The 25294-nt window shown below is 43.1% G+C and overlaps 1 protein-coding gene across 1 annotated transcript in view; it reads left to right on the top strand.

Moving 5' to 3' along the window:
* The first annotated feature begins 24456 nt into the window (after positions 1-24456).
* The window catches only part of LOC104643987 (LHFPL tetraspan subfamily member 2), a 38442-nt gene continuing 37604 nt past the window's right edge, over positions 24457-25294 (top strand). The window contains exon 1 of the mRNA XM_010313471.2: positions 24457-25217. Coding sequence (XP_010311773.2) covers positions 24788-25217 — 430 coding nt within the window. The 5' untranslated portion in view covers positions 24457-24787. The remainder of the gene's footprint in view (positions 25218-25294) is intronic.

Genomic DNA, 25294 nt, shown 5'->3' with positions numbered 1-25294 from the left:
CAGAGTCGTTCCTCTCACATATTCTCACTCCTCTCAGTAGCTGCAATTGCTCCTGTTGTTAGTTTTTTAGGGTTTTTTTTTCCCCCTTCTTAAATATATTAGCACAGAGGCACTACCACCATCACTGACTGGCACGGCCTTGGCCAGCGGCGGGTCCATCTTGGAGCTGGTTGGCATTGGCTCTATCGGACATGGGGGAAGTTTCTAGCAACTTCTCACAGAAACCACCCCTGTAGCCCCCCCCCCCGCTACCAAAACCTTGCCACGCAAATCCAATACAGTTGGTTTGTAGAAAAAAAACAATAAACATGTCAGGGTAGTTTAGATTAGGCATGTGAGTCTGTAATGTAAAACTAAGATGTTGGTCACAGTTGTACCTAGTAAATCAATCCTCTCCTTTGTTTCCAAACCAATATTTATGTCCCGTGAGAGGGACCCCACGCTGGAGCAGGGGAAGAATGAGAGGAGTCCTCCCCCTGAGGATGAAGAAGCGGCAGAAACAACGTGTGATGAACTGACCGTAACCCCCATTCCCTGTCCCCCTGTGCCACTGAGGGGGGGCGGAGGCTGAAGCCGGGAGTGAAGTTGAGCCCGGGAAGATGGGAGGGGTGGGGGGAGGTGTTTTAAGATTTGGTTTTATTTCTCATTCCTCTACTCTGTTTTGCCTAGTAATAAATTAGATGAATTCCCTCTTGTCGTGGTTTTACCCCAGCCGGCAGCTGAGCACCACGCAGCCGCTCGTTCACTCCCTCCCCATCAGGATGGGGGAGGGAATTGGAAGAGTTAAAGTGAGAAAACTCGTGGGTTGAGATAAAGACAGTTTAATAGGTAAAGCAAAAGCCGCGCGCACAAGCAAAGCAAAGCAAGGAATTCATTCACCACTTCCCATGGGCAGGCAGGTGTTCAGCCATCTCCAGGAAAGCAGGGCTCCGTCACGCGTAACGGTTACTTGGGAAGACAAACGCCATCGCTGCAAACGCTGCCGCCCCCCCCCTCCCTCTTCCCCCAAGCTCCTTATAAACTGAGCATGACATCATATAGTATGGAATATCCCTTTGGTCAGTTTGGGTCACCTGTCCTGTCTGTGTCTCCTCCCAACTTCTTGTCCACCCCCAGCCATCCCGCTGGCAGGGCAGTGCAAGAAGCAGAAAAGGCCTTGGCCCCGTGTAAACACTGCTCAACAACAGGTCCATAGAACAAAAACATCTCTATATTATCAATGCTGTCTCCAGCACAAATCCAAAACATATCCCCACACTAGCTACTATGAAGAAAATCAATCCTCTCAGCTGAAACCAGGACACCTCTTTAAGTTCAGCCTGTTTTGCTCGTGACGATAATTAGTGAATGATCTCTCCCTGTCCTTATCTCGACCCGTAAGCTTTTCGTTGTACTTTTTCTCCCCCGTCTAAAGAAGGAGGGGAGTGATAGAGCGGCTCTGGTGGGCACCTGGCCCTCAGCCAGGGTCAACCCACCACAAAGAGATAAGGTGAAATACTAAAAATAAATCTGGAGCAGCTGTGAGTTGGTGAGGAAGGAAAGTAATAGTAAAACATCCACGTCTTTATGCAAATACATTAAAAAAGAAAATAAAGAAATAGGAATCAGCTGGTGAGAGGAAGAGCGCAGTGGAACAAAGCACACTATGGAAATGCAAACACAGACTGTTACAATAACCTGCACAGGAAAGCTGCCTGCATAGGAAAAGTTCAAAGCACTACTACTGTACTCAAAGATGATGAAAGTTTGATAAAATATGAAAAGGAATGATAGAAATGATGGACATTCAGTTGCACCTGTGTGGAGACTGATGCATTTGTTCATGCTCCTAGAGCCTTGTTGCTGAAGATCAACTCCGAAAGCCTGCACCATTCTTCAAGGACAATCTAGCAGGGCAGCTCAGCAGCACCACTGCTTCTCAACAACAGCAGAGAAAAAAAACAAGCTCTGCCTGACCCAGGGCAGGTTTGACGTGAGCAGGTGTCCTCACTCCAGGGGCCTCAGAGCTGTGGATGCTTTAGAGCACTCACCAGTACAAAAAATTACATAACCAGAGGTTTTATAATACAAATGTTAAATGATGACCTAGGAAATGTGATATTGGATTTTATAAGAAGTTGTAGAAGAACAGCAGATAATTGAAATGTATGCAAAAGAATGGTCAGTGATGGCTTTTAAGTTTAATACAGATTACTGGAATTTATCAAACATAGCTGTAACCTTTCAACATTTAAGAATGTAGTGTTAGGGGAAAAAATAAATATATTCAACCCAGCCTAAACTAAGACCAAGAAACAGTACACCTATGAACTCTTGTAAGCAATTCCCTTAAACCCATGAAGAACAGGGATTATGGAAATAAGTCTAACCTTTTCATGGTGTGTTCCTTTAGAATGACAGGCTAAAATCCAAAGCTTAAACTATTATTTCTTTGGGAGGAAAAGATCAAGAAGGGTCTTGGGACAAGCAGGCAGTTATCCCTCCATGCATTTTAAACTACATTTTGTCTCCTGAAAATACTAGGAAGACATACACAGAAGAATACTGCTAAAGACAATTTGAGTTAGGCTAAAACTGACTACATCCCTTTCTCAGACCCCAAACAACCCAGTTTCCTAAGGGCAGACTACCATTGAAACTCTTATAACTGAGGGAATAAAGCATTCAAGAGTTTATACAGCTGCTAGGATTTTTACCGCACACTGCAGAGTCATGCCTTTATGATGATTATGAGCAAATACGAATATTGCTTAGAAGGCAGGAATTATCCTAAGCTTGGTTTTGAAACAGTTCAAAAATAACTGCTTAGCAGCACAATACTGAGAAAAACAAGGGTGACTTGCCCATTTTCTCTTCTGCTTTCTGAGACAGCAGAGAAAAAAGCATTCATTTAGGTTTGTTGGTACTGTACTTAAGTGGTAGTTAATCACTCAAGAACAAGTGATGTCTTTGTAAGACAAATGAGGCATGGAAACAATTAACACAGAAAACCTCTGTTTACCTTTTTTTCCTCCCTGCCTTGATAGACATAAGCCATATTTGCATCGATACTGGGAAAAAAGGGGATAATGTAACACTTCCACTACTGTACTTTTCTTAAAAGCTGATTTAAAAAATATACTATAACCTCAGTTCATTATGTAAGGCAGTATATAAAGAACATATCTTTCAAAAAGATCTATATTTAGCTTGGGAAAATAAAGCATTAGCATAGAGTAAATTTTTAAGTCTGACAATAATACTACATGTACATCTAAATTAATTCAAAGTTGTGTTCCGACATAGTATCTCAGGGAGGTAAGTGTTATTCCAGTTCTGATTGATAAACTGTGATGTATGCAGTCAAACAGATGCACTGTAAAAATCAGACAGAGAGAAAATAGAGAACAACCCCACACACTTTCCTTCCCCCAGCCATGATGGCAAGAAATTGAAGCCCATTTGATTCCAACAACAAAATCTAGCCAATGCTCACTGGGGAGAAGTGGTGGTGGGGTGTCTTTTGTTTTGTTTTATTTTGAAAAGATTTTCTAGATATAGTCTGCAGTAACTTGTCCTGCATAATATTATTTAGCTCCCAGTTAAAATAAAATTGTGGCTTAAAGCACAAAACAAATACAGACTATGACACTGATGTTTCACCTGGCAAAATTCTTTCATGTACCCACCAGAATATTAAGACAAAAATCCCTTTAGTTAGTGACATTGTTTGAATTTGTTTCCCAGAAGAAATTAATACACGACATCAAGGCTGTAAATATATCAGGCTTCTCAACTATAGCAAAACTTTTGACACAGTAAATATGTCTGCATAGATTGTTTTTTTCCTGGGCAGAAAGATTTCATTGGATATACTTAGAAATTATCAGTATCATTTAAAAATTCTAACTTCATCACCAACAGTTTATGAACTCATCATTTCCATAAGGCTTGCCTTGCTATTTGATCACAGAAATACAAGCTTCTTTTGAGCATTAACATGCATCTACAAATGCATTCTTAGAAACAAAACAACAAACTGACTCAGTTACTATGTTTTCACTTAGATCATCTGGTATTCAGGAAGCAAGACTCTGATTACTAATCATCTGAGAGAGCTCTTGAAATGATGAGTGACCTTTTAAAAGTTCAGAAGAATAAAAATGTATCATGAAATCACTGGGAAACAGCTTAAAGAAAACAGGTAATGGAGAAACTTTGTTGAGGGTGAATGTATCACTCTGTGTCCATCACATCCTGACTTCAATGTTTTGAACACAACAAAAGACTGAGCACCAGCCCTCTCCACAAAACAGGGATGCTTGTTTTTCCTCTTCACAATAAAAAACAATGCTTACATTATATTCACATTGCCCATATATGCTGTAACACTAGAAGACTATCTATGTCAAAAAATTCTTGTGCTGTGTTCAGATATTGTGAGCTGAGACAGTGGTTTCCACTAAGTCCACCAAGCAGCTATCAGAAGTCACAAACATTTAGGAGCTGTCCAAGACCGCATTTCAAAGAAACAGACACATCGGAAAAGACAATGAAAAAATACAGTAAGCTACAACTGATTAAATCAAAGGTAGCCCTTACAACTTCTCACTGTAAGGCAGACATGATCTTAAGTAGAAGAATTCAAGAGACATCCTCACTGAAATAGAAGTCAGTAATTGGACCTGCCTATAGGAATTACATATCATAAACGCAATGAACTTGAAGCCTTGGTACATAACAAGAACTATGAATTAACTGACACCAATGAGATTAAATGAGGGAAAGGAAAAGTGCAATGATAGAATATTGATGCATTTCGGAACAGCTTTGCTGCTTTCTCAGCCAGAAATGGTACATGAAAAGGAGATAGTCTTTTGTTGTATCTCGAGAATGTATGTATTTGCTCAGATGTCCAGAAAATTGCAGACAGACAGATTTGGAATGTCTCTGGTGGAAGAAAAAAAAGGAGTGACCAGAACAACACCTACTTCAAAAACTGTCCCATTCTCCCATTCTCAGCCAGAAGAGGGTGATGAATGAGGTTTTTGGGACCCAAAATGGCCAAAGGGATATTCTGTCGTGGTTTTGCCCAAGCTGGCAGCCTAAGCACCATGCAGCTGCTCACTCACTCCTCCCCCCACAAGAGGATGGGGAAGAGAGGAAAAAACAAACTCATGGGTTGAGATAAAGACAGTTTAATATAATAAAAAAAGAAGATAACAACAACAACAACAACAAAAATGAAATAATGACAATAATACTAAAAACAACAAAAACAACAAACAACTCACTCCCTGTCCTTATCTCGACCCATAAGCTTTTCATTGTACTTTTTCTCCCCTGTCTAGTGAATGAGGGGAGTGATAGAGTGGCTCTGGTGGGCACCTGGCCCCCAGCCAGGGTCAACCCACCACAGGCATGCTCCGTATATAACTGGGGAGGCTAGCCGGGAGGCAGATTCCCTTCTCGGATAACAGTCTGATTGTCGGATTGTTTCATTTTCCTTTCGTATGTGGTGAGCAATTGCATTTGTTCATCACTTGTATTATTATTATTGTTGTTGTTTTTGTTGTTTTTAGTATTATTGTCATTATTTCATTTTTGTTGTTGTTGTTGTTGTTATCTTCTTTTTTTATTATATTAAACTGTCTTTATCTCAACCCATGAGTTTGTTTTTTCCTCTCTTCCCCATCCTCTTGTGGGGGGAGGAGTGAGTGAGCAGCTGCATGGTGCTTAGGCTGCCAGCTTGGGCAAAACCACGACAGAATATCCCTTTGGCCATTTTGGGTCCCAAAAACCTCATTCATCACCCTCTTCTGGCTGAGAATGGGAGAATGGGACAGTTTTTGAAGTAGGTGTTGTTCTGGTCACTCCTTTTTTTTCTTCCACCAGAGACATTCCAAATCTGTCTGTCTGCAATTTTCTGGACATCTGAGCAAATACATACATTCTCGAGATACAACAAAAGACTATCTCCTTTTCATGTACCATTTCTGGCTGAGAAAGCAGCAAAGCTGTTCCGAAATGCATCAATATTCTATCATTGCACTTTTCCTTTCCCTCATTTAATCTCATTGGTGTCAGTTAATTCATAGTTCTTGTTATGTACCAAGGCTTCAAGTTCATTGCGTTTATGATATGTAATTCCTATAGGCAGGTCCAATTACTGACTTCTATTTCAGTGAGGATGTCTCTTGAATTCTTCTACTTAAGATCATGTCTGCCTTACAGTGAGAAGTTGTAAGGGCTACCTTTGATTTAATCAGTTGTAGCTTACTGTATTTTTTCATTGTCTTTTCCGATGTGTCTGTTTCTTTGAAATGCGGTCTTGGACAGCTCCTAAATGTTTGTGACTTCTGATAGCTGCTTGGTGGACTTAGTGGAAACCACTGTCTCAGCTCACAATATCTGAACACAGCACAAGAATTTTTTGACATAGATAGTCTTCTAGTGTTACAGCATATATGGGCAATGTGAATATAATGTAAGCATTGTTTTTTATTGTGAAGAGGAAAAACAAGCATCCCTGTTTTGTGGAGAGGGCTGGTGCTCAGTCTTTTGTTGTGTTCAAAACATTGAAGTCAGGATGTGATGGACACAGAGTGATACATTCACCCTCAACAAAGTTTCTCCATTACCTGTTTTCTTTAAGCTGTTTCCCAGTGATTTCATGATACATTTTTATTCTTCTGAACTTTTAAAAGGTCACTCATCATTTCAAGAGCTCTCTCAGATGATTAGTAATCAGAGTCTTGCTTCCTGAATACCAGATGATCTAAGTGAAAACATAGTAACTGAGTCAGTTTGTTGTTTTGTTTCTAAGAATGCATTTGTAGATGCATGTTAATGCTCAAAAGAAGCTTGTATTTCTGTGATCAAATAGCAAGGCAAGCCTTATGGAAATGATGAGTTCATAAACTGTTGGTGATGAAGTTAGAATTTTTAAATGATACTGATAATTTCTAAGTATATCCAATGAAATCTTTCTGCCCAGGAAAAAAACAATCTATGCAGACATATTTACTGTGTCAAAAGTTTTGCTATAGTTGAGAAGCCTGATATATTTACAGCCTTGATGTCGTGTATTAATTTCTTCTGGGAAACAAATTCAAACAATGTCACTAACTAAAGGGATTTTTGTCTTAATATTCTGGTGGGTACATGAAAGAATTTTGCCAGGTGAAACATCAGTGTCATAGTCTGTATTTGTTTTGTGCTTTAAGCCACAATTTTATTTTAACTGGGAGCTAAATAATATTATGCAGGACAAGTTACTGCAGACTATATCTAGAAAATCTTTTCAAAATAAAACAAAACAAAAGACACCCCACCACCACTTCTCCCCAGTGAGCATTGGCTAGATTTTGTTGTTGGAATCAAATGGGCTTCAATTTCTTGCCATCATGGCTGGGGGAAGGAAAGTGTGTGGGGTTGTTCTCTATTTTCTCTCTGTCTGATTTTTACAGTGCATCTGTTTGACTGCATACATCACAGTTTATCAATCAGAACTGGAATAACACTTACCTCCCTGAGATACTATGTCGGAACACAACTTTGAATTAATTTAGATGTACATGTAGTATTATTGTCAGACTTAAAAATTTACTCTATGCTAATGCTTTATTTTCCCAAGCTAAATATAGATCTTTTTGAAAGATATGTTCTTTATATACTGCCTTACATAATGAACTGAGGTTATAGTATATTTTTTAAATCAGCTTTTAAGAAAAGTACAGTAGTGGAAGTGTTACATTATCCCCTTTTTTCCCAGTATCGATGCAAATATGGCTTATGTCTATCAAGGCAGGGAGGAAAAAAAGGTAAACAGAGGTTTTCTGTGTTAATTGTTTCCATGCCTCATTTGTCTTACAAAGACATCACTTGTTCTTGAGTGATTAACTACCACTTAAGTACAGTACCAACAAACCTAAATGAATGCTTTTTTCTCTGCTGTCTCAGAAAGCAGAAGAGAAAATGGGCAAGTCACCCTTGTTTTTCTCAGTATTGTGCTGCTAAGCAGTTATTTTTGAACTGTTTCAAAACCAAGCTTAGGATAATTCCTGCCTTCTAAGCAATATTCGTATTTGCTCATAATCATCATAAAGGCATGACTCTGCAGTGTGCGGTAAAAATCCTAGCAGCTGTATAAACTCTTGAATGCTTTATTCCCTCAGTTATAAGAGTTTCAATGGTAGTCTGCCCTTAGGAAACTGGGTTGTTTGGGGTCTGAGAAAGGGATGTAGTCAGTTTTAGCCTAACTCAAATTGTCTTTAGCAGTATTCTTCTGTGTATGTCTTCCTAGTATTTTCAGGAGACAAAATGTAGTTTAAAATGCATGGAGGGATAACTGCCTGCTTGTCCCAAGACCCTTCTTGATCTTTTCCTCCCAAAGAAATAATAGTTTAAGCTTTGGATTTTAGCCTGTCATTCTAAAGGAACACACCATGAAAAGGTTAGACTTATTTCCATAATCCCTGTTCTTCATGGGTTTAAGGGAATTGCTTACAAGAGTTCATAGGTGTACTGTTTCTTGGTCTTAGTTTAGGCTGGGTTGAATATATTTATTTTTTCCCCTAACACTACATTCTTAAATGTTGAAAGGTTACAGCTATGTTTGATAAATTCCAGTAATCTGTATTAAACTTAAAAGCCATCACTGACCATTCTTTTGCATACATTTCAATTATCTGCTGTTCTTCTACAACTTCTTATAAAATCCAATATCACATTTCCTAGGTCATCATTTAACATTTGTATTATAAAACCTCTGGTTATGTAATTTTTTGTACTGGTGAGTGCTCTAAAGCATCCACAGCTCTGAGGCCCCTGGAGTGAGGACACCTGCTCACGTCAAACCTGCCCTGGGTCAGGCAGAGCTTGTTTTTTTTCTCTGCTGTTGTTGAGAAGCAGTGGTGCTGCTGAGCTGCCCTGCTAGATTGTCCTTGAAGAATGGTGCAGGCTTTCGGAGTTGATCTTCAGCAACAAGGCTCTAGGAGCATGAACAAATGCATCAGTCTCCACACAGGTGCAACTGAATGTCCATCATTTCTATCATTCCTTTTCATATTTTATCAAACTTTCATCATCTTTGAGTACAGTAGTAGTGCTTTGAACTTTTCCTATGCAGGCAGCTTTCCTGTGCAGGTTATTGTAACAGTCTGTGTTTGCATTTCCATAGTGTGCTTTGTTCCACTGCGCTCTTCCTCTCACCAGCTGATTCCTATTTCTTTATTTTCTTTTTTAATGTATTTGCATAAAGACGTGGATGTTTTACTATTACTTTCCTTCCTCACCAACTCACAGCTGCTCCAGATTTATTTTTAGTATTTCACCTTATCTCTTTGTGGTGGGTTGACCCTGGCTGAGGGCCAGGTGCCCACCAGAGCCGCTCTATCACTCCCCTCCTTCTTTAGACGGGGGAGAAAAAGTACAACGAAAAGCTTACGGGTCGAGATAAGGACAGGGAGAGATCATTCACTAATTATCGTCACGAGCAAAACAGGCTGAACTTAAAGAGGTGTCCTGGTTTCAGCTGAGAGGATTGATTTTCTTCATAGTAGCTAGTGTGGGGATATGTTTTGGATTTGTGCTGGAGACAGCATTGATAATATAGAGATGTTTTTGTTCTATGGACCTGTTGTTGAGCAGTGTTTACACGGGGCCAAGGCCTTTTCTGCTTCTTGCACTGCCCTGCCAGCGGGATGGCTGGGGGTGGACAAGAAGTTGGGAGGAGACACAGACAGGACAGGTGACCCAAACTGACCAAAGGGATATTCCATACTATATGATGTCATGCTCAGTTTATAAGGAGCTTGGGGGAAGAGGGAGGGGGGGGGCGGCAGCGTTTGCAGCGATGGCGTTTGTCTTCCCAAGTAACCGTTACGCGTGACGGAGCCCTGCTTTCCTGGAGATGGCTGAACACCTGCCTGCCCATGGGAAGTGGTGAATGAATTCCTTGCTTTGCTTTGCTTGTGCGCGCGGCTTTTGCTTTACCTATTAAACTGTCTTTATCTCAACCCACGAGTTTTCTCACTTTAACTCTTCCAATTCCCTCCCCCATCCTGATGGGGAGGGAGTGAACGAGCGGCTGCGTGGTGCTCAGCTGCCGGCTGGGGTAAAACCACGACAAGAGGGAATTCATCTAATTTATTACTAGGCAAAACAGAGTAGAGGAATGAGAAATAAAACCAAATCTTAAAACACCTCCCCCCACCCCTCCCATCTTCCCGGGCTCAACTTCACTCCCGGCTTCAGCCTCCGCCCCCCCTCAGTGGCACAGGGGGACAGGGAATGGGGGTTACGGTCAGTTCATCACACGTTGTTTCTGCCGCTTCTTCATCCTCAGGGGGAGGACTCCTCTCATTCTTCCCCTGCTCCAGCGTGGGGTCCCTCTCACGGGACATAAATATTGGTTTGGAAACAAAGGAGAGGATTGATTTACTAGGTACAACTGTGACCAACATCTTAGTTTTACATTACAGACTCACATGCCTAATCTAAACTACCCTGACATGTTTATTGTTTTTTTTCTACAAACCAACTGTATTGGATTTGCGTGGCAAGGTTTTGGTAGCGGGGGGGGGGGCTACAGGGGTGGTTTCTGTGAGAAGTTGCTAGAAACTTCCCCCATGTCCGATAGAGCCAATGCCAACCAGCTCCAAGATGGACCCGCCGCTGGCCAAGGCCGTGCCAGTCAGTGATGGTGGTAGTGCCTCTGTGCTAATATATTTAAGAAGGGGGAAAAAAAAACCCTAAAAAACTAACAACAGGAGCAATTGCAGCTACTGAGAGGAGTGAGAATATGTGAGAGGAACGACTCTGCAGACACCAAGGTCAGTGCAGAAGGAGGGGGAGGAGGTGCTCCAGGCACTGGAGCAGAGATTCCCCTGCAGCCCATGGAGAAGACCACGGTGAGGCAGGCTGTCCCCCTGCAGCCCATGGAGGTCCATGGTGGAGAATATATCCACTCTGCAGCCTGTGGAGGACCCCATGCTGAAGCAGATGGATGCACTCGAAGAAGGCTGTGACCCCATGGGAAGCCGGCGCTGGAGCAGGCTCCTGGCACGACCTGTGGACCCGTGGAGAGAGGAGCCCATGCCGGAGCAGGTTTGCTGGCAGGACTTGTGACCCCGTGGGGGACCCACACTGCAGCAGTGTGGTCCTGAAGGACTGCACCCTGTGGAATGGACCCACACTGGAGCAGTTCGCGAAGAACTGCAGCCTGTGGGAAGGACTCACATTGGAGAAGTTCGTGAAGGACTGTCTTGTGTGGGAGAGACCCCATGCTGGAACAGGGGAAGAGTGTGAGGAGTCCTCCCCCTGAGGAGGAAGGAGTGGCAGAGACAATGTGTGATGAACCGACCGCAACCCCCATTCCCCGTCCCCCTGTGTTGCTCAGGGGGAGGATGTGGAGAAAACTGGGAGTAAAGTTAAGCCCAGGAAGAATGGAGGGGTGGGAGGAAGGTGCTTTTAAGATTTGGTTTTATTTCTCATTACTCCACTCTGATTTGATTGTTAATAAATTAAATTAATTTTCCCGAGTTGAGTGTGTTTTTCCCATGATGGTAATTGGTGAATGATCTCTCCCTGTCCTTTTCTCAACCCACGAGCCTTTTGTTATATTTTCTCTCCCCTGTCCAGCTGAGGAGTGATGTGACAGAGCGTCTTTGGTGGGCATCTGTCATCCAGGCAGGGTCAACCCACCACATCAACAAACCAAATTCCCAAATACCTTTTTATACAACTTTATTGTAACAGCTCGTAAAGAAACCAAAATCTGTTACACAAAGTTTTTCTACATTTGGGGAAAGGAGCTATATGCATTCTTGTTCTTCTTTCAGCATATTTCATTGCAGTTTCAACTGCTTTTAAGATCTCACATGTATGAGACAGCATCTGTGGAATAGCAAAGAGAATCAGGGCTGCACACGTGTTGCAAGCAGTATCTGGCTCTAGCATACGGCAGCGTTGCTGCACAGCTCCCGCAGTTTCTTATTTTAACCCGTAGTTGGGAGACATGATGTTGTGCAATTCCTAGAAAAGCAGACTCTTCACAAACTCATTAAAATGATTTAAAACTTTTCTGATAATTTTATGTTAATCCCCCCCTGGAGTGAATACTGATGTTCTTCCTTTGTAACTATGTATTTTAAAGAAATTCAAGAGTTCAGTACAGCTGCTAGGATTCATAGTTGTTTTACCTCACACTGCAGAGTCATGCCCTTATGATGATTATGAGCAAATATGAATATTGCTTAGAAGACTTGGTTTTGAAACAGTTCAAAAATGACTGTTTAGCAGCACAATACTGAGAAAAACAAGGATGACTTCTCCATCTAATACCTTCTGCCTATTATATGCCCTTCCCTGAATAGGATAGCAGATTTTGATTGTAGTGAAAAAGGAATAAAGTAGTTTCTTTCCCTTCTTGGGAAAAATACATGGAGTATAGAAATGTGAGTGTTCTTGTAGTCAGTGACACACACCTTGAACATGGAGGAGCACAATTGCCATTCATCTCCTGCGGCAATCTGTGAATGTTTCTTCCAGTCCTGAGAAGATAAGCCTGTCAATTTTGGTAAAAGATAAGCTGTGTTCTCTAGTGCTCTATCCAGACCTGCTCAGGCAGCATTTTAAAATATTGCTCAATACTCAGTACTCAAGCAGGTATCATCAACAGTGCAGATGCCATCAGCTATGAAGCCAGCGGCAACAGCTCTGCTACCAAAGTCTGGTACGTGGAAAATTTTTCCAGAAACAAAGGCAATCAGTTGAGGTGGATCTCAGCCCTACAAGGGCATGAGGAGCAGCTGGGAGAGGACAGCCTGCTGCTGAGAGGCTCCTGCAGCACTGTCGGCAGCTCTGACCTGGCTGTGCGTGTGTGCCAACCGGCCTCTGGGCACATCCCCAGGAGTGTCTACTTTAAGAGTCATCTGTTTTCCAACAAAGCCCTCTTTCTAGGAGAGCTGCAGAAGAATCTAGATTTTGCAACAGCAATTATATCATCTCAAGTCACTCGGTATTTTCACGGCTTCAGTTCAGATGAGATTATTATCCAAATGACGAATCAGACCATTTAAATCTTATGGCATGTTCTGGCTGTTCTGCAAATGGATCAGGCTCCACAGAAAAGCTTGGAGAGCTTCTCTTCTGTTACTCCTGTGCCATCTTGACAGCTCAGAGCACACACGCGCACACACACACACACACAAGTGATTCCAGGATTAAGGACTCAAATGGTCAGTTCAACCTGTTTGTGTTCTATTTTTTAACTTTGAAAGTTCTGTCTTACCCTAGTGCAGAAAGCGTAGTGTACACCAACCAGTGTATTTTTTGAATTTATCCTATGCAAAACACCAAAATGATCTGTCAAGTCTTGTTGTAGACAATGAATTAAAGTTTAAAGGAAAAGAAAAATAAACAAACCCCAAACAAATAATCCCTTTTTAAAAGATGGCATTCACTGAACACAGATTAATTAATTTTATGTCCAATGTCATGTAGAAATGAATCCCCTGTCACATAGATAAGAGGAGCCTGCTGTGCCATTTTGGCGCAAGAGGTGCCAAATTGATGCTCTCCTGTGTGTGCTGGAGACACTACTCATCCAATAGTGCTTGGAGACTGGCAGGGTGCTGGATGTGCATGCAAGCTGCTTTGTTTCCATTTGGATTTATTGAGTGGATGGTTGAATTTGTAACAGATTTCCTTAGTGCTGTGAGATGATGGTCATTGTTGAAGTTCAACTTTTTATATAGGTATTTTTACTGGTTAACTCTAAATAAAATAAGAACTTCAGTGTCCCCTAATCTTTTCTCTGCTATAATGAAAAATAGATAAATCTTCTGATTCAACTTTTATGCAGGAAGAATACAAAGTTATTTTGTAAGGAGAGAATGTTTCCAAGCTTTTTGTACTATATATAAGGTAAAATTTTAACTGTGGCAAATAGCAAGATTTTATGTATTATCAGAGATCTGAAGTTCAGTAATGGATAGCAGTCATTGGAAAGCATTTCAGTATATTACACAGTGCTTCATTAAAAGCAAAAAACAAACAAAACCCTGCTGACAAAGGAAACTGTCTGCAGAGATGATAGTGTTGGCTTTTTGCTCTCTACCTGCACATTTTCGTCCACTCCATGTTTACTTAGTCTATTTTGATTTTTTTTTTTTCTCGCTTGATGCTTTGGACTGATCTCATAACTTGATTACTCAACTGAGAGAACATAGGGCAAAGCATCTTGAAAAAAAGAAAAAGAAAAAACTACAGAAAATATTGATTAGCTCAGTATATTCCATTTTAGGCTCAAATGGTTTTGATTATTTGATTGCTTTATCTGAACTATTAATTCTACAGTCCTGACATAACCAAATAGGCAAAGACTCGCAGAAGAGCATGTTCTGCCCACCTGAGACAAAGATATAAATGTGCAGCTACATGAACTAGGAAGTCTGTTCCAGAACATAAATGAGATATGTACTGAGTAAAATATTGTGAGTAGGAATATATGCAAATGGTGGCACTGTACACAGCTTAAGCTGTGACACTGAAAGACCTTTGTGGATTTGTGAGAAAAGATTCTGAGTAAAATTCTGATAAATGTTTAGATAAACGTCTGTTCTGCATGACCTTATTTTCTTTTCATTTTACGAATGCTGTTAATGATTTATTCAGATCTGCTTAATTTTGTCCATGATGAAACGAGTTGGATTTCTAGGAGGGCATTCATTAAGAAATGGAAGATAAAATTTATAATTTGTAACTATGTACTTTAAAGAACCAACTAATGCTAATAATTGCCATTATCATTCCACAAAATGCAGTGCACTGTTCAGAATTGTTTTGAAACAGCAAGCTGCATGATGGACAGTTAATAAAACTGTGTCTTGTACTGTGTAGCTACACTATACTTTTAATTTTGCACTGAAGTTCTATATTTATATAAAGCTTGAAATGCAACGGGGAGATCTAATAGGTAATCTTATATTTAAATATAATTTTCATAATCCAATTAATGTTTGAAACTTACAGACCAGACATATTTTTCTTAAAGTTGGCAGTATGCAGGGACTTTTTCTAAATAATAGATGTCTATCTATGCATTTATTTGCCTTTCCCAAGGGGAAGTCATAATCAAGAACTTTACACCTTTTGGCAATAGTACAATCAGATTTATGTTTACACTAGTTTGTAGACTGTATTTGCTTTCAAAAGGATTAATGCCAGTGAAAGTCTTCAAAAGAACACTCACCAACCCAATACATAAAAAGACTGTCCTGAAGTAAAAGTCCACTACCTAGAACCTTGTCAGACCAGTTGAATATCCGCTATTGTCCTATAGCTTCGTTCTCTTTAATAAGAATAGAATAGAATAGTTCAGTTAGAAGGGACCTACAACGATCATCTATTCCAACTGCCTCACCAATTCAGGGCTGACCAAAAGTTAAAGCATGTTATTAAAGGCATTATCCAAATGCCTCTGACGTGGTTTAGCCCCAGCCGGCAGCTGAGCACCACGCGGCCGCTTGCTCACCCCTCCCCCCCCGGCAGGATGGGGAGGAGAATGGGAAAAAACAAAGGCAAAGCCTCGTGGGTTGGGATAAGGACAGTTTACTGGGATGGCAAGGGAGAGGGAAACAATCAACAACAGTACTGATAACGGAATATTCACAATGGGTGATAACAGAAAGCAATTTACCGATCCCAGGACCGACCCACCGACAGTACTTATAACCGAATATACACAATGGTTGATAACACAAGGTGATTTACCCATCTGACAACTGACCGGATGATCATCCCACACTCAGACCGTCCTGGAGCCACGCTGAACCCGCCCCTCCCCGACTAGCCCCCTTTTATGGTGAGCATGACGTCACATGGTATGGAATAGCCCCCTGGCCAGCTTGGCTTACCTATCCTGGCTCCTTGTGAAAATTAACTCTATCCTAGCCAGAACCAGGACAGCCTCTTAAACACTGACAGGCTTGGGGCATCAACTACCTCTCTAGGAAGCCTGTTCCAGTGTTTGACCACCCACTTGGTAAAGAAATGCTTCCTAATGTCCAGTCTGAACCTCCCCTGGCGCAGCTTTGAACCATTCCCATGCGTCCTGTCACTGGATATCAGGGAGAAGAGATCAGCGCCTCCCTTTCTACTTCCCCTCCTCAGGAAGCTGTAGACAGCAATGAGATCACCTCTGAGCCTCCTTTTCTCCAAACTAGACAAACCAACAGTCCTTAGCCGCTCCTCCTCATAGGGCATTCCTTCCAGCCCTTTCACCAGCTTTGTTGCCCTCCTCTGGACACATTCAAGGACCTTCACATCCTTCTTAAATTGTGGGGCCCAGAACTGCAAAGAGTACTCAAGGTGAGGCCACACTACCGTTGAATACAGTAGGATAATCGCCTCTTTTGACTGGCTGGTTATACTGTGATGCACCCCAGGATGCGGTTTGCCCTCTTGGCTGCCAGGGCACATTGCTGACTCATAGTGATCCTGCTGTCAACCAGCACCCCCAGATCCCTTTCTGCAAGACTTCTCTCCAGCCACTCCTCTCCCAATCTATACTTGTGTGCAGCGTTACTCTGTCCCAGGTGCAGAATCTGGCATTTGGACACCCCGTATCGTGACCACCTCCACAAAGAAGAAAAGGTGGGTTATAGTCGTAGGTGACTCCCTTCTGAGGGGTACAGAGGGTCCAATATGCAGGGCAGACCCTCCTCTCAGAGAAGTCTGCTGCCTCCCTGGGGCCTGCGTTAAAGACATTACGAGGAAATTCCCCAGCCATGTACGGCCCTCTGACTGCTACCCACTACTGCTCCTCCATGTGGGTGGGGACGAAGCTGCGACGTATAATGCAAAAGCAATCAAAAGAGACTTCAGGGTCTTGGGACAGTCACTAAAGGAATCTGGAGCGCAGGTTATTTTTTCCACCCTCCTTCCAGTTGCGGGCAGCGACGTTGGGAGGAATAGATGGACAATGTCCATAAGCACGTGGCTCCGTGGCTGGTGTCACCGCCACAGTTTTGGGGTTTTTGACAATGGGATGGGCTACGCAGCACCAAGCTTGATTCACCTTTCTCAAAAGGGAAAAAGGGTCTTTGCCCAGGAGCTAGCAGGGCTCACTGACAGAGTTTTAAACTAGGCTCAGAGAGGGAGGGGGATAATATCAGATTCACAAAAAGTTCAACATGAGCTGGCAATGTGTGCTAGCAGCCCAGAAAGCCAACCGTGTCCTGGGCTGCATCAAAATCAGCATGACCAGCAGGACGAGGGAGGTGATCCTGCCCCTCTACTCCGCTCTTGTGAGACCCCACCTGGAGTACTGCATCCAGCTCTGGGGGCCCCAGTACAAGAAAGACATAGATCTGTTAGAGCGAGTCCAGAGGAGGGCCACGAAGCTGATCAGAGGGCTGGAGCACCTCTCCCATGAGGACAGGCTGAGAGAGTTGGGGTTGTTCAGCCTGGAGAAAAAGAAGGCTCTGGGGAGACCTTATAGCAGCCTTCCAGTACCTGAAGGGGGCCTACAGGAAAGCTGGAGAGGGACTGTTTATCAGGGAGTGTAGTGACAGGACAAGGGGTAATGGGTTTAAGCTGAAAGAGGGTCGATTTAGACTAGATGTTAGGAAGAAATTCTTTACTGTGAGAAAGAAATTCTTTACTGTGAGAGTGGTGAGGCACTGGAACGGGTTGCCCAGAGAGGTTGTGGAGGCCCCCTCCCTGGAAGTGTTTAAGGCCAGGTTGGATGAGGCTTTGGGCAACGTGGTCTAGTGGAGGGTGTCCCTGCCCGCAGCGTGGGGGGTTGGAACTAGATGATCTTTGAGGTCCCTTTCAATCCGAACTATTCTATAATTGTATGACTTGTTAAATTTCATGCCACTGATGGTTGCCCAGTGCTCCAACCTATCTGTATCCCTCTGCAAGGCCTCTTGTCCCTCAAGAGAGTCAATAGCACCTCCCAGTTTAGTATCATCAGCAGACTTACTAATGGTGCATTCAACTCCTGCATCCAAATCTCTGATAAAAAGGTATGCATGCGGGCAGAAGCATCCCTTATAGGTATTATGACTGAAGTTATATTCTACTCTGAAGTACAAGTAGAGAAGGCTAGTTGTAGATGTAAGTTTGTTTCTTTGCAGGTGAATTTGTATTTTCTGATACGATGGACGAGCTGTTGTGGCATGTTGCTTTGGGAATCATCTGTTTCAACAGTGAATAATGTAGAAAAAAGAAGTTTAATAAAAAAACTGTTTCTCAGTGACCAGGAAGATTAAAATTACTGTTGAAGATATGATAATTTCATTTGCTATCATTCGTCCACGGTCATTATTGGTGGAGAATGAGGAGTACCTTTGCAGGCAGCAAGTCAGGGCTAGAGATTCAAAGTGAGAGAGTAATAGCTGAGGAGTGTGTTTGAAAGACGGCAAGAAAAGCTTTCAGCACAGTGCATGACACTGAGGAGTATTTCAAACTCCCAAATATTTAGAGTTTGTAATGGCAGCATTTGGGTTCAGTTCCCAGTGTTCATAGAATCATAGAATCATAGAATAGTTTGGGTTGGAAGGGACCTCAAAGATCATCTAGTTCCAACCCCCCCTGCTGCGGGCCGGGACACCCTCCACTAGACCACATTGCCCAAAGCCTCATCCAACCTGGCCTTAAACACTTCCAGGGAGGGGCCTCTCTGGGCAACCTGTTCCAGTGCCTCACCATTCTAACAGTAAAGACTTTCTTTCTAATATCTAATCTAAATCGACCCTCCTTCAGCTTGAACCCATTACCCCTTGTGTTGCTACAGACTTCAGTATATGTCTGCGGAACATCTCATCTGGAAAACTGGGAAGATAATAATGCCTTCTTCCTTTCATTTTTTCTGTGTATCTAGATGGCAGGAAGGTGTAGCACCACCGTATGTATGTGCATATCCCCATGTGGGTCCATGTGTTGGTTTTGCCTGGCAAGGTTTTGGTAGTGGGGGGGCTACAGGGGTGGCTTCTGTGAGAAGCTGCTAGAAGCTTCCCCTGTGTCTGATAGAGCCAATGCCAGCCAGCTCCAAGACGGACCCGCCGCTGGCCAAGGCCAAGCCAATCAGCGCCTCTGTGATAACATATTTAAGAAAAAAAAAAAACCAGTTAGAGAGCGCTTTTTCAGCCAGAGAGACGAGTGAGAAGATGTAAGAACATCTGCAGACACCAAGGTCAGTGCAGAAGGAGGGGGAGGAGGTGCTCCAGGCGCCGGAGCAAGATTCCCCTGCAGCCCGTGGTGAAGACCATGGTGAAGCAGGCTGTCCCCCTGCAGCCCATGGAGGAAGGATGAAGGGGTGTAGCGATTCCACCTGCAGCCCGTGGAGGACCCCACGCCGGAGCAGGTGGAGGCACCTGAAGGAGGCTGTGACCCCGTGGGAAGCCCGCGCTGGAGCAAGCTCCTGGCAGGACCTGTGGCCCCGTGGGGGACCCACGCTGGAGCAGTTTGCTCCTGAAGGTCTGCACCCCATGGAAGAGACCCACGCTGGAGCAGTTCATGAAGGACTGTAGCCTGTGGGAAGGACTCACGTTGGAGAAGGTCGTGAAGGACTGTCTCCCATGAGAGGGACCCCATGCTGGAGCAGGGGAATGATTAAGAGGAGTCCTCCCCCTGAGGATGAAGAAGCAGCAGAAACACCGCGTGATGAACTGACCGTAACCCCCATTCCCCGTCCCCCTGTGCCGCTGAGGGGAGCAGAGGTTTAAAGCCGGGAGTGAAGTTGAGCCCGGGAAGATGGGAGGGGTGGGGGGAGGTGTTTTAAGATTTGGTTTTATTTCTCATTCCTCTACTCTGTTTTGCTTAGTAATAAATAAGATGAATTCCCTCTCTAAGTTTGGTCTGTTTTGCTCTTGATGATAATTAGAGAATGATCTCTCCCTGTCCTTATCTTGACCCCTAAGTTTTTTTTTTTTTTCATTGTACTTTTTCTCCCCTGTCTAATGAAAGAGGGGAGTGACAGAGCGGCTCTGGTGGGCACCTGGCCCTCAGCCAGGGTCAACCCACCACAGTCCAGTTTTAGTTTGCTCCATTAAATGCCACTGTGACACAAACAGCAGGACATCAGTGTCAGAACAGTGATAGAGCATTTTCAGAGAAAGTGAAGCTGAGAAAGATGCAGATGTTTGGGTTTTTTTTCCTCTAGCTCTTTTCAGCTTTAAAATTTTTTATTAGTTATTAATTTTCACAGTCACATACATTTTAAGGACAGAAAAGGACTGTTGCAATTACGTAGTCTAACAACTCAAAATACATAAAACAAACCAGAATTTTGTACATGGCTCAGGTTTTTGAAGTATGTCCATTCTTGGCTTTAGAATTTATTCCAGTTGCTAAAATAAATCATCTGTTTCTTTTCATTTCTTGCTCTAAAATGGGTTTTCCAGAATTTAAATTATTAGTCTAGATTTTTCCAAGCTCTTTGCAGCGAGCTTCCATTTTAAAGTTTAGAGATTCCAACTGAACATAGCATTCTTGTAATTATTAATTAATGAAATATGCAGTATCAGAAATATCTCATTTCAGTTCTCTCTTGGCTGTGATTAAATGGTTAGCCATTAACAACAATTAAAGCTCATGTTCAGTAGATGTTCACAGAGATATCATATGTCTCTGTTTCTCTGAGTACATTGCCTTTTTCCAGACTAGATAAAAGGATTTACATGCACTTTTTTCAGGTTTACTGTTGTACGTGGTGCCCAGATATTTCAGATGTCTACACGCCTTTTTGGTATGGAAACATGGCAGCTCTGATACATCACAACTCCTTTCAGTTACTTTGAGACACTATTGGTTCTCCTCAGCTCCAGTACAACAAAAAGTCATTGTTTGCTCAAGAAAGGTGTTCCTGTCATATACACCAGTTTGTACATGTAACTGTTCTTAGCTGCTCATCTCTATTGATTATTTTTGAAGGATGTTTCACTTTCAATTTGCATTAAGAGGAAAATAAATGGAATACATATATTTTAAAATGTGATAGGTTCTTCATCTTATCTGTTACTGGGTATCTTAGCCGGGTAGTTTGCTGAACTGTATCACCTGGATCCAAAGTGCATCCTGTTCTGCCAAAAGTGCGTCCTTTCCACGCTGTGGGAACATTATGGATTGTGAAGCTAGGACATATGCAGTGAGTAACAGTGAAAACATCTCAGAGTTCTTCCTGCTTGCAAAGGGCAGCCCTCAGGTCTACAGCCTCAGGTCTTGTCTCAGCAAAAGAATGACTCACCCCAGGGTATTCAGACAGGCTGGAGATCCATAACCTTTGTAGTCACTCTGCTAATGCAGCTACAACTGTGAAAGGAGCAAGTTTCCTTTTGAGAATTAACTGAAGTGGTGTTTCCTTCATATAAGGAAACCAAGGCTGTTTTCAGGGGTGTCTGTTTTGCCTAAAGGCAAATGAGGGGCCCAATATGGTGTCCCATGTTGGCCTAACTTCAACAGGAACCTCCAATAGGTGCCTTTTTCTTAAGCTTGTTTGTCCAAAATAGCTTCTCTTCTCTTCGGATTGAGAGACTGTTCCATCCTAAACAGTCCTCGTGTCTTTGATCTGCTGTGTTCATGAGGCTTTTCCTGTCTTAGTATTTTCTTTTTAGTAAGCAGTTCTCCAGTTTACTGAGAAGTGGAATACTTGAGTCATTCTTTCCTTTCCTGCCACATTTTCTCACCAGCCTCGTATTAAACAATAACCAATATTTTGTATAATAAATATCTTAATACAATATTTGTAAATTAAGAACAGTTCTAAATCTGTCACAATGAACTCATGGGAGTGAATTGCTTTGTACAACAAGCACAGATTCAAAGTTTTTTTGGGCTGATGCTCCAGCTCATTGTTGTGGTTTAACCCCAGCTGGTAACTAAGCACCACAAGGGGATGGGGAGGAGAATGGAAAAAACCAACCGCGTGGGTTCAAATAAAGACAGTTTAATAGAATAACAAAGGAAGAGAATAATAACAGCAACAGCAATAATGACAACAACAACAATAATACAAGTGATGTATAAATGCAATTGCTCACAACATGCGAAAGGAGACATAGCATATAGCCAATGTGCACTTGCAGCCCAGAAAACCAACCGTATCCTGGGCTGCATCAAAAGAAACGTGACAAGCAGCAAGTCAAGAGAGGTGGTTCTCCTCCTCTACTCCGCACTCGTGAGATCCTACCTGAAGTACTGTGTTGACATGGTTTAGTCCCAGCTGCAGCTGAGCACCACGTGGCCATTCGCTCACCCCTCCCCTGGCAGGATGGGGAGGAGAATGGGAAAACAAATGCAAAACCTCGTGGGTTGGGATAAGGACAGTTTACTGGGACAGCAAAGGGAGAGGGAAATAACAACAACAGTACTTATAACCGAATATACACAACAGTTGATAACACAAGGTGATTTACTGATCCAACAACCGACCGGATGCTCAGCCGACACTCACACAGTCCTGGAGCTGTGCCGACCTGCCCCTGCCCGACTAGCCCCCTTTTATGGTGAGCATGATGTCACATGGTATGGAATAGCCCCCTGACCAGGTTGGCTTACCTATCCTGGCTCCTTGTGAAAATTAACACTATCCTAGCTAAAACCAGGACGTGTGTTCAGCTCTGCAGCTCCCAACATAAGAGGGGACATGGAGATGTTGGAGCGAGTCCAGAGGAGGGCCATGAAGCTGATCAGAGGGATGGAGCACCTCTCCTATGAGGGCAGGCTGAGAGAGTTGGGATTGTTCAGCCTGGAGAAGAGAAGGCTCCGGGGACACCTTATTGCAGCCTATGTTTGTTATCAGTGCCATGTTTTTATGGCTGCCAGTGTTCATCTGGAATTTCCACTTGCTTAAGTAAACATGAACTTTTTTCTCATCTATGTTCAATAAACAGTATTTTATTATGTTCAGCAGGTACAGAGTAAGCAGCAACAGCTATGATGTGTGTTCAACTCTTATGTACCTTGCACCTTGATTAAAATCCTGGAATTACAAAGACAAGGAGTTTACATAGATGTGGTGCTTGCACAGAAATACAGATTCTAGAGCTTGTTGGAATTTCTCTTAAAAAATAAAAAACAGGGATGTCTGTCTTTCTGGCATTTGATGACCCCTTTGTGTTTGGCAGCAGTGTAGCAGTGAGGTCCAGATCTGGTTCTTGACTCTTTTGCCTCCAGTTGAATGTTGTTATCTTTTTTTGTGAGCAAAACTTGGAAGTGCTACATTCTCATCAGCGAAAGGGTAACATGAGGGCATTTCCTGCTCCCCCCCTGCTTTCACATGATATGGTTTCGGTTCAAGTGCAGAGGCATGTGCAATGACCTGTTTGTTATTTTAAGGCCAATATTTGGATATAAGTTAGAAGTATACTGATCTCTGATTGCCTCTTGTGCTAAAATAAGTGTAACTCTGGGAATGTCATCAGCTACTGTTCAAAGGCAGCATAAAAGCTTGGGAAAAGTCCTGGGGAATATTTTGCTGCAGTCCCAGCTTGCAGAGGGCTGTGGAAGGGGGAGATTGAGGGGAGTGAGGAAGCTCATGGATGACTGGCAACCCCTCTCACCGGGGCTCTTGGCTGCTTGGCAGCGATAGGGATGTTTTTCCACAGATTCCTATTTACAGTGCTGTAGGTCACCCAGAGGCTGCTAGTGTCAGCATCATCTCAAGACGAGGTGTGACATACCTGAAGGTGGATCACTTTTCTGAAATGCTGGCGTAAAGCTGGATACAGAACCCAGGGAAGCACTGGTTCTGCAAAACCCGGGGAAGCATCAGTTCTACAAAACCCAGGCTTCAAAGGGATGGGCTATGTCACCACGTTGTGGGGTGGGCTGTCACAAGCTGTAATCCTGTTTGCCTCCTCTTGAGGCTGGGGCTGGGTCAGCTGCAGTCAGGAGAAGCCCAGAAGGTTGCAGGAGCTCCTTGCATCACAGGTTGGAAGGTGGTTCCTTCATTGCCCCTTGCGCCCAGGTGCTTGTGGCGTATGGAGCAGTGCCCAGCTTCCTTTCCGAAGACGTGCCATGCTGCCTCCCTGAACTGAAGGCAGGGCAGCAAGCCCACTGAGCTGCACGTCTGTGAAACTGCTTAAACATTTTGCTGGGTAACTGCCAGCAACCTTGGTTATTTTGACCAGAGGAAAATGATGGGGGTGTGGTGATAGGTGTGGGTGGGATCACTGGGTGTTACTAAGACCTTTGCTTGCAAAGCGCTTGACAATCACCTGCAATGGGTTGGGGCAGAGCAGATATTGTAAGTACTGACAGGCAGAAGGAGATTAATCACTCCTTTGGGATGAACTTGGGAGGTTTCCAGCAGGCTCTGTTTGACAGGCCCTTAGAGCTTTTGCATGTTGATGTGGATTTGCACGAGATCTTGGTTCATTATGGGGATTGAAATGAAAACTTTTTTCTCACTGCTGATGTGTTGTCTCTTTTTTTTCTTGTAGGTGTGTGATGTCAAACAGTGGGCATTCCTTGTGGCCTCCCCTGCCAGTCTGCAGCATCATGTGCTAGTATGAATGTTAAGAAAGAAAAGCATACTTCAGACATCAGCATCCCAGAAAGAAAAAAGGAGGAACTAAACGGAGAGTACAAATTACTGTACTGCTTGCAAAACTTAGGGACATTCACTTTTTCTCCTGAGAAATTTTGTCTTGGCCATTGTGAGAGAGCTGAAAGAGCAAGCAGAGCAGCCACTGTGATTCTCTTAGGGTCCTTTTTTTCTTTCTTAATTTAATTTTTTCCCCTCATGCTTGGATTTTAAGACTGTCAGCTGCACTGATCACAAGCACTGGACATCAATATGTGTCATGTCATTGTAACATGTCGGTCAATGCTATGGACTCTCTTGAGTATCGTCGTGGCTTTCACAGAGTTCATTGCTTTCATGAGTGCAGACTGGCTGATTGGCAAAGCGAAGCCTTTGAGCTCCGAGGACATGGACAACAGAACGGGAGGGTCGCAGGAGCCTTACCACCCGACGCTGGGCATCTATGGGCGCTGCACCAGAATCTCCCACATGCGGCTTTCCAGACGAGACACACTTTGTGGTCCTTACACCGAAAACTTCAATGAGATTGCGAGTGGGTTCTGGCAGGCAACTGCTATTTTCCTAGCCTTGGGAATCATGATTCTCTGTGCCATGGCATTTGTGTCTGTCTTTACTATGTGTGTGCGGAGTATTATGAAGAAAAGCATTTTTAATGTCTGTGGGCTGCTACAAGGGATTGCAGGTACGTGTACTTTGAGAGCAACTACAGATTTTAATTTTTGTGCCATTCAGCTGAAGCGGCATAGTGATTCTGTCCTG

Source organism: Balearica regulorum, chromosome W (genome assembly GCF_011004875.1).
Source record: "Balearica regulorum gibbericeps isolate bBalReg1 chromosome W, bBalReg1.pri, whole genome shotgun sequence".
Lineage (NCBI taxonomy): Eukaryota > Metazoa > Chordata > Aves > Gruiformes > Gruidae > Balearica > Balearica regulorum.
The sequence above is the reverse complement of the archived record's forward strand: the minus strand, read 5'-3'. Positions and strand labels throughout refer to the sequence as shown.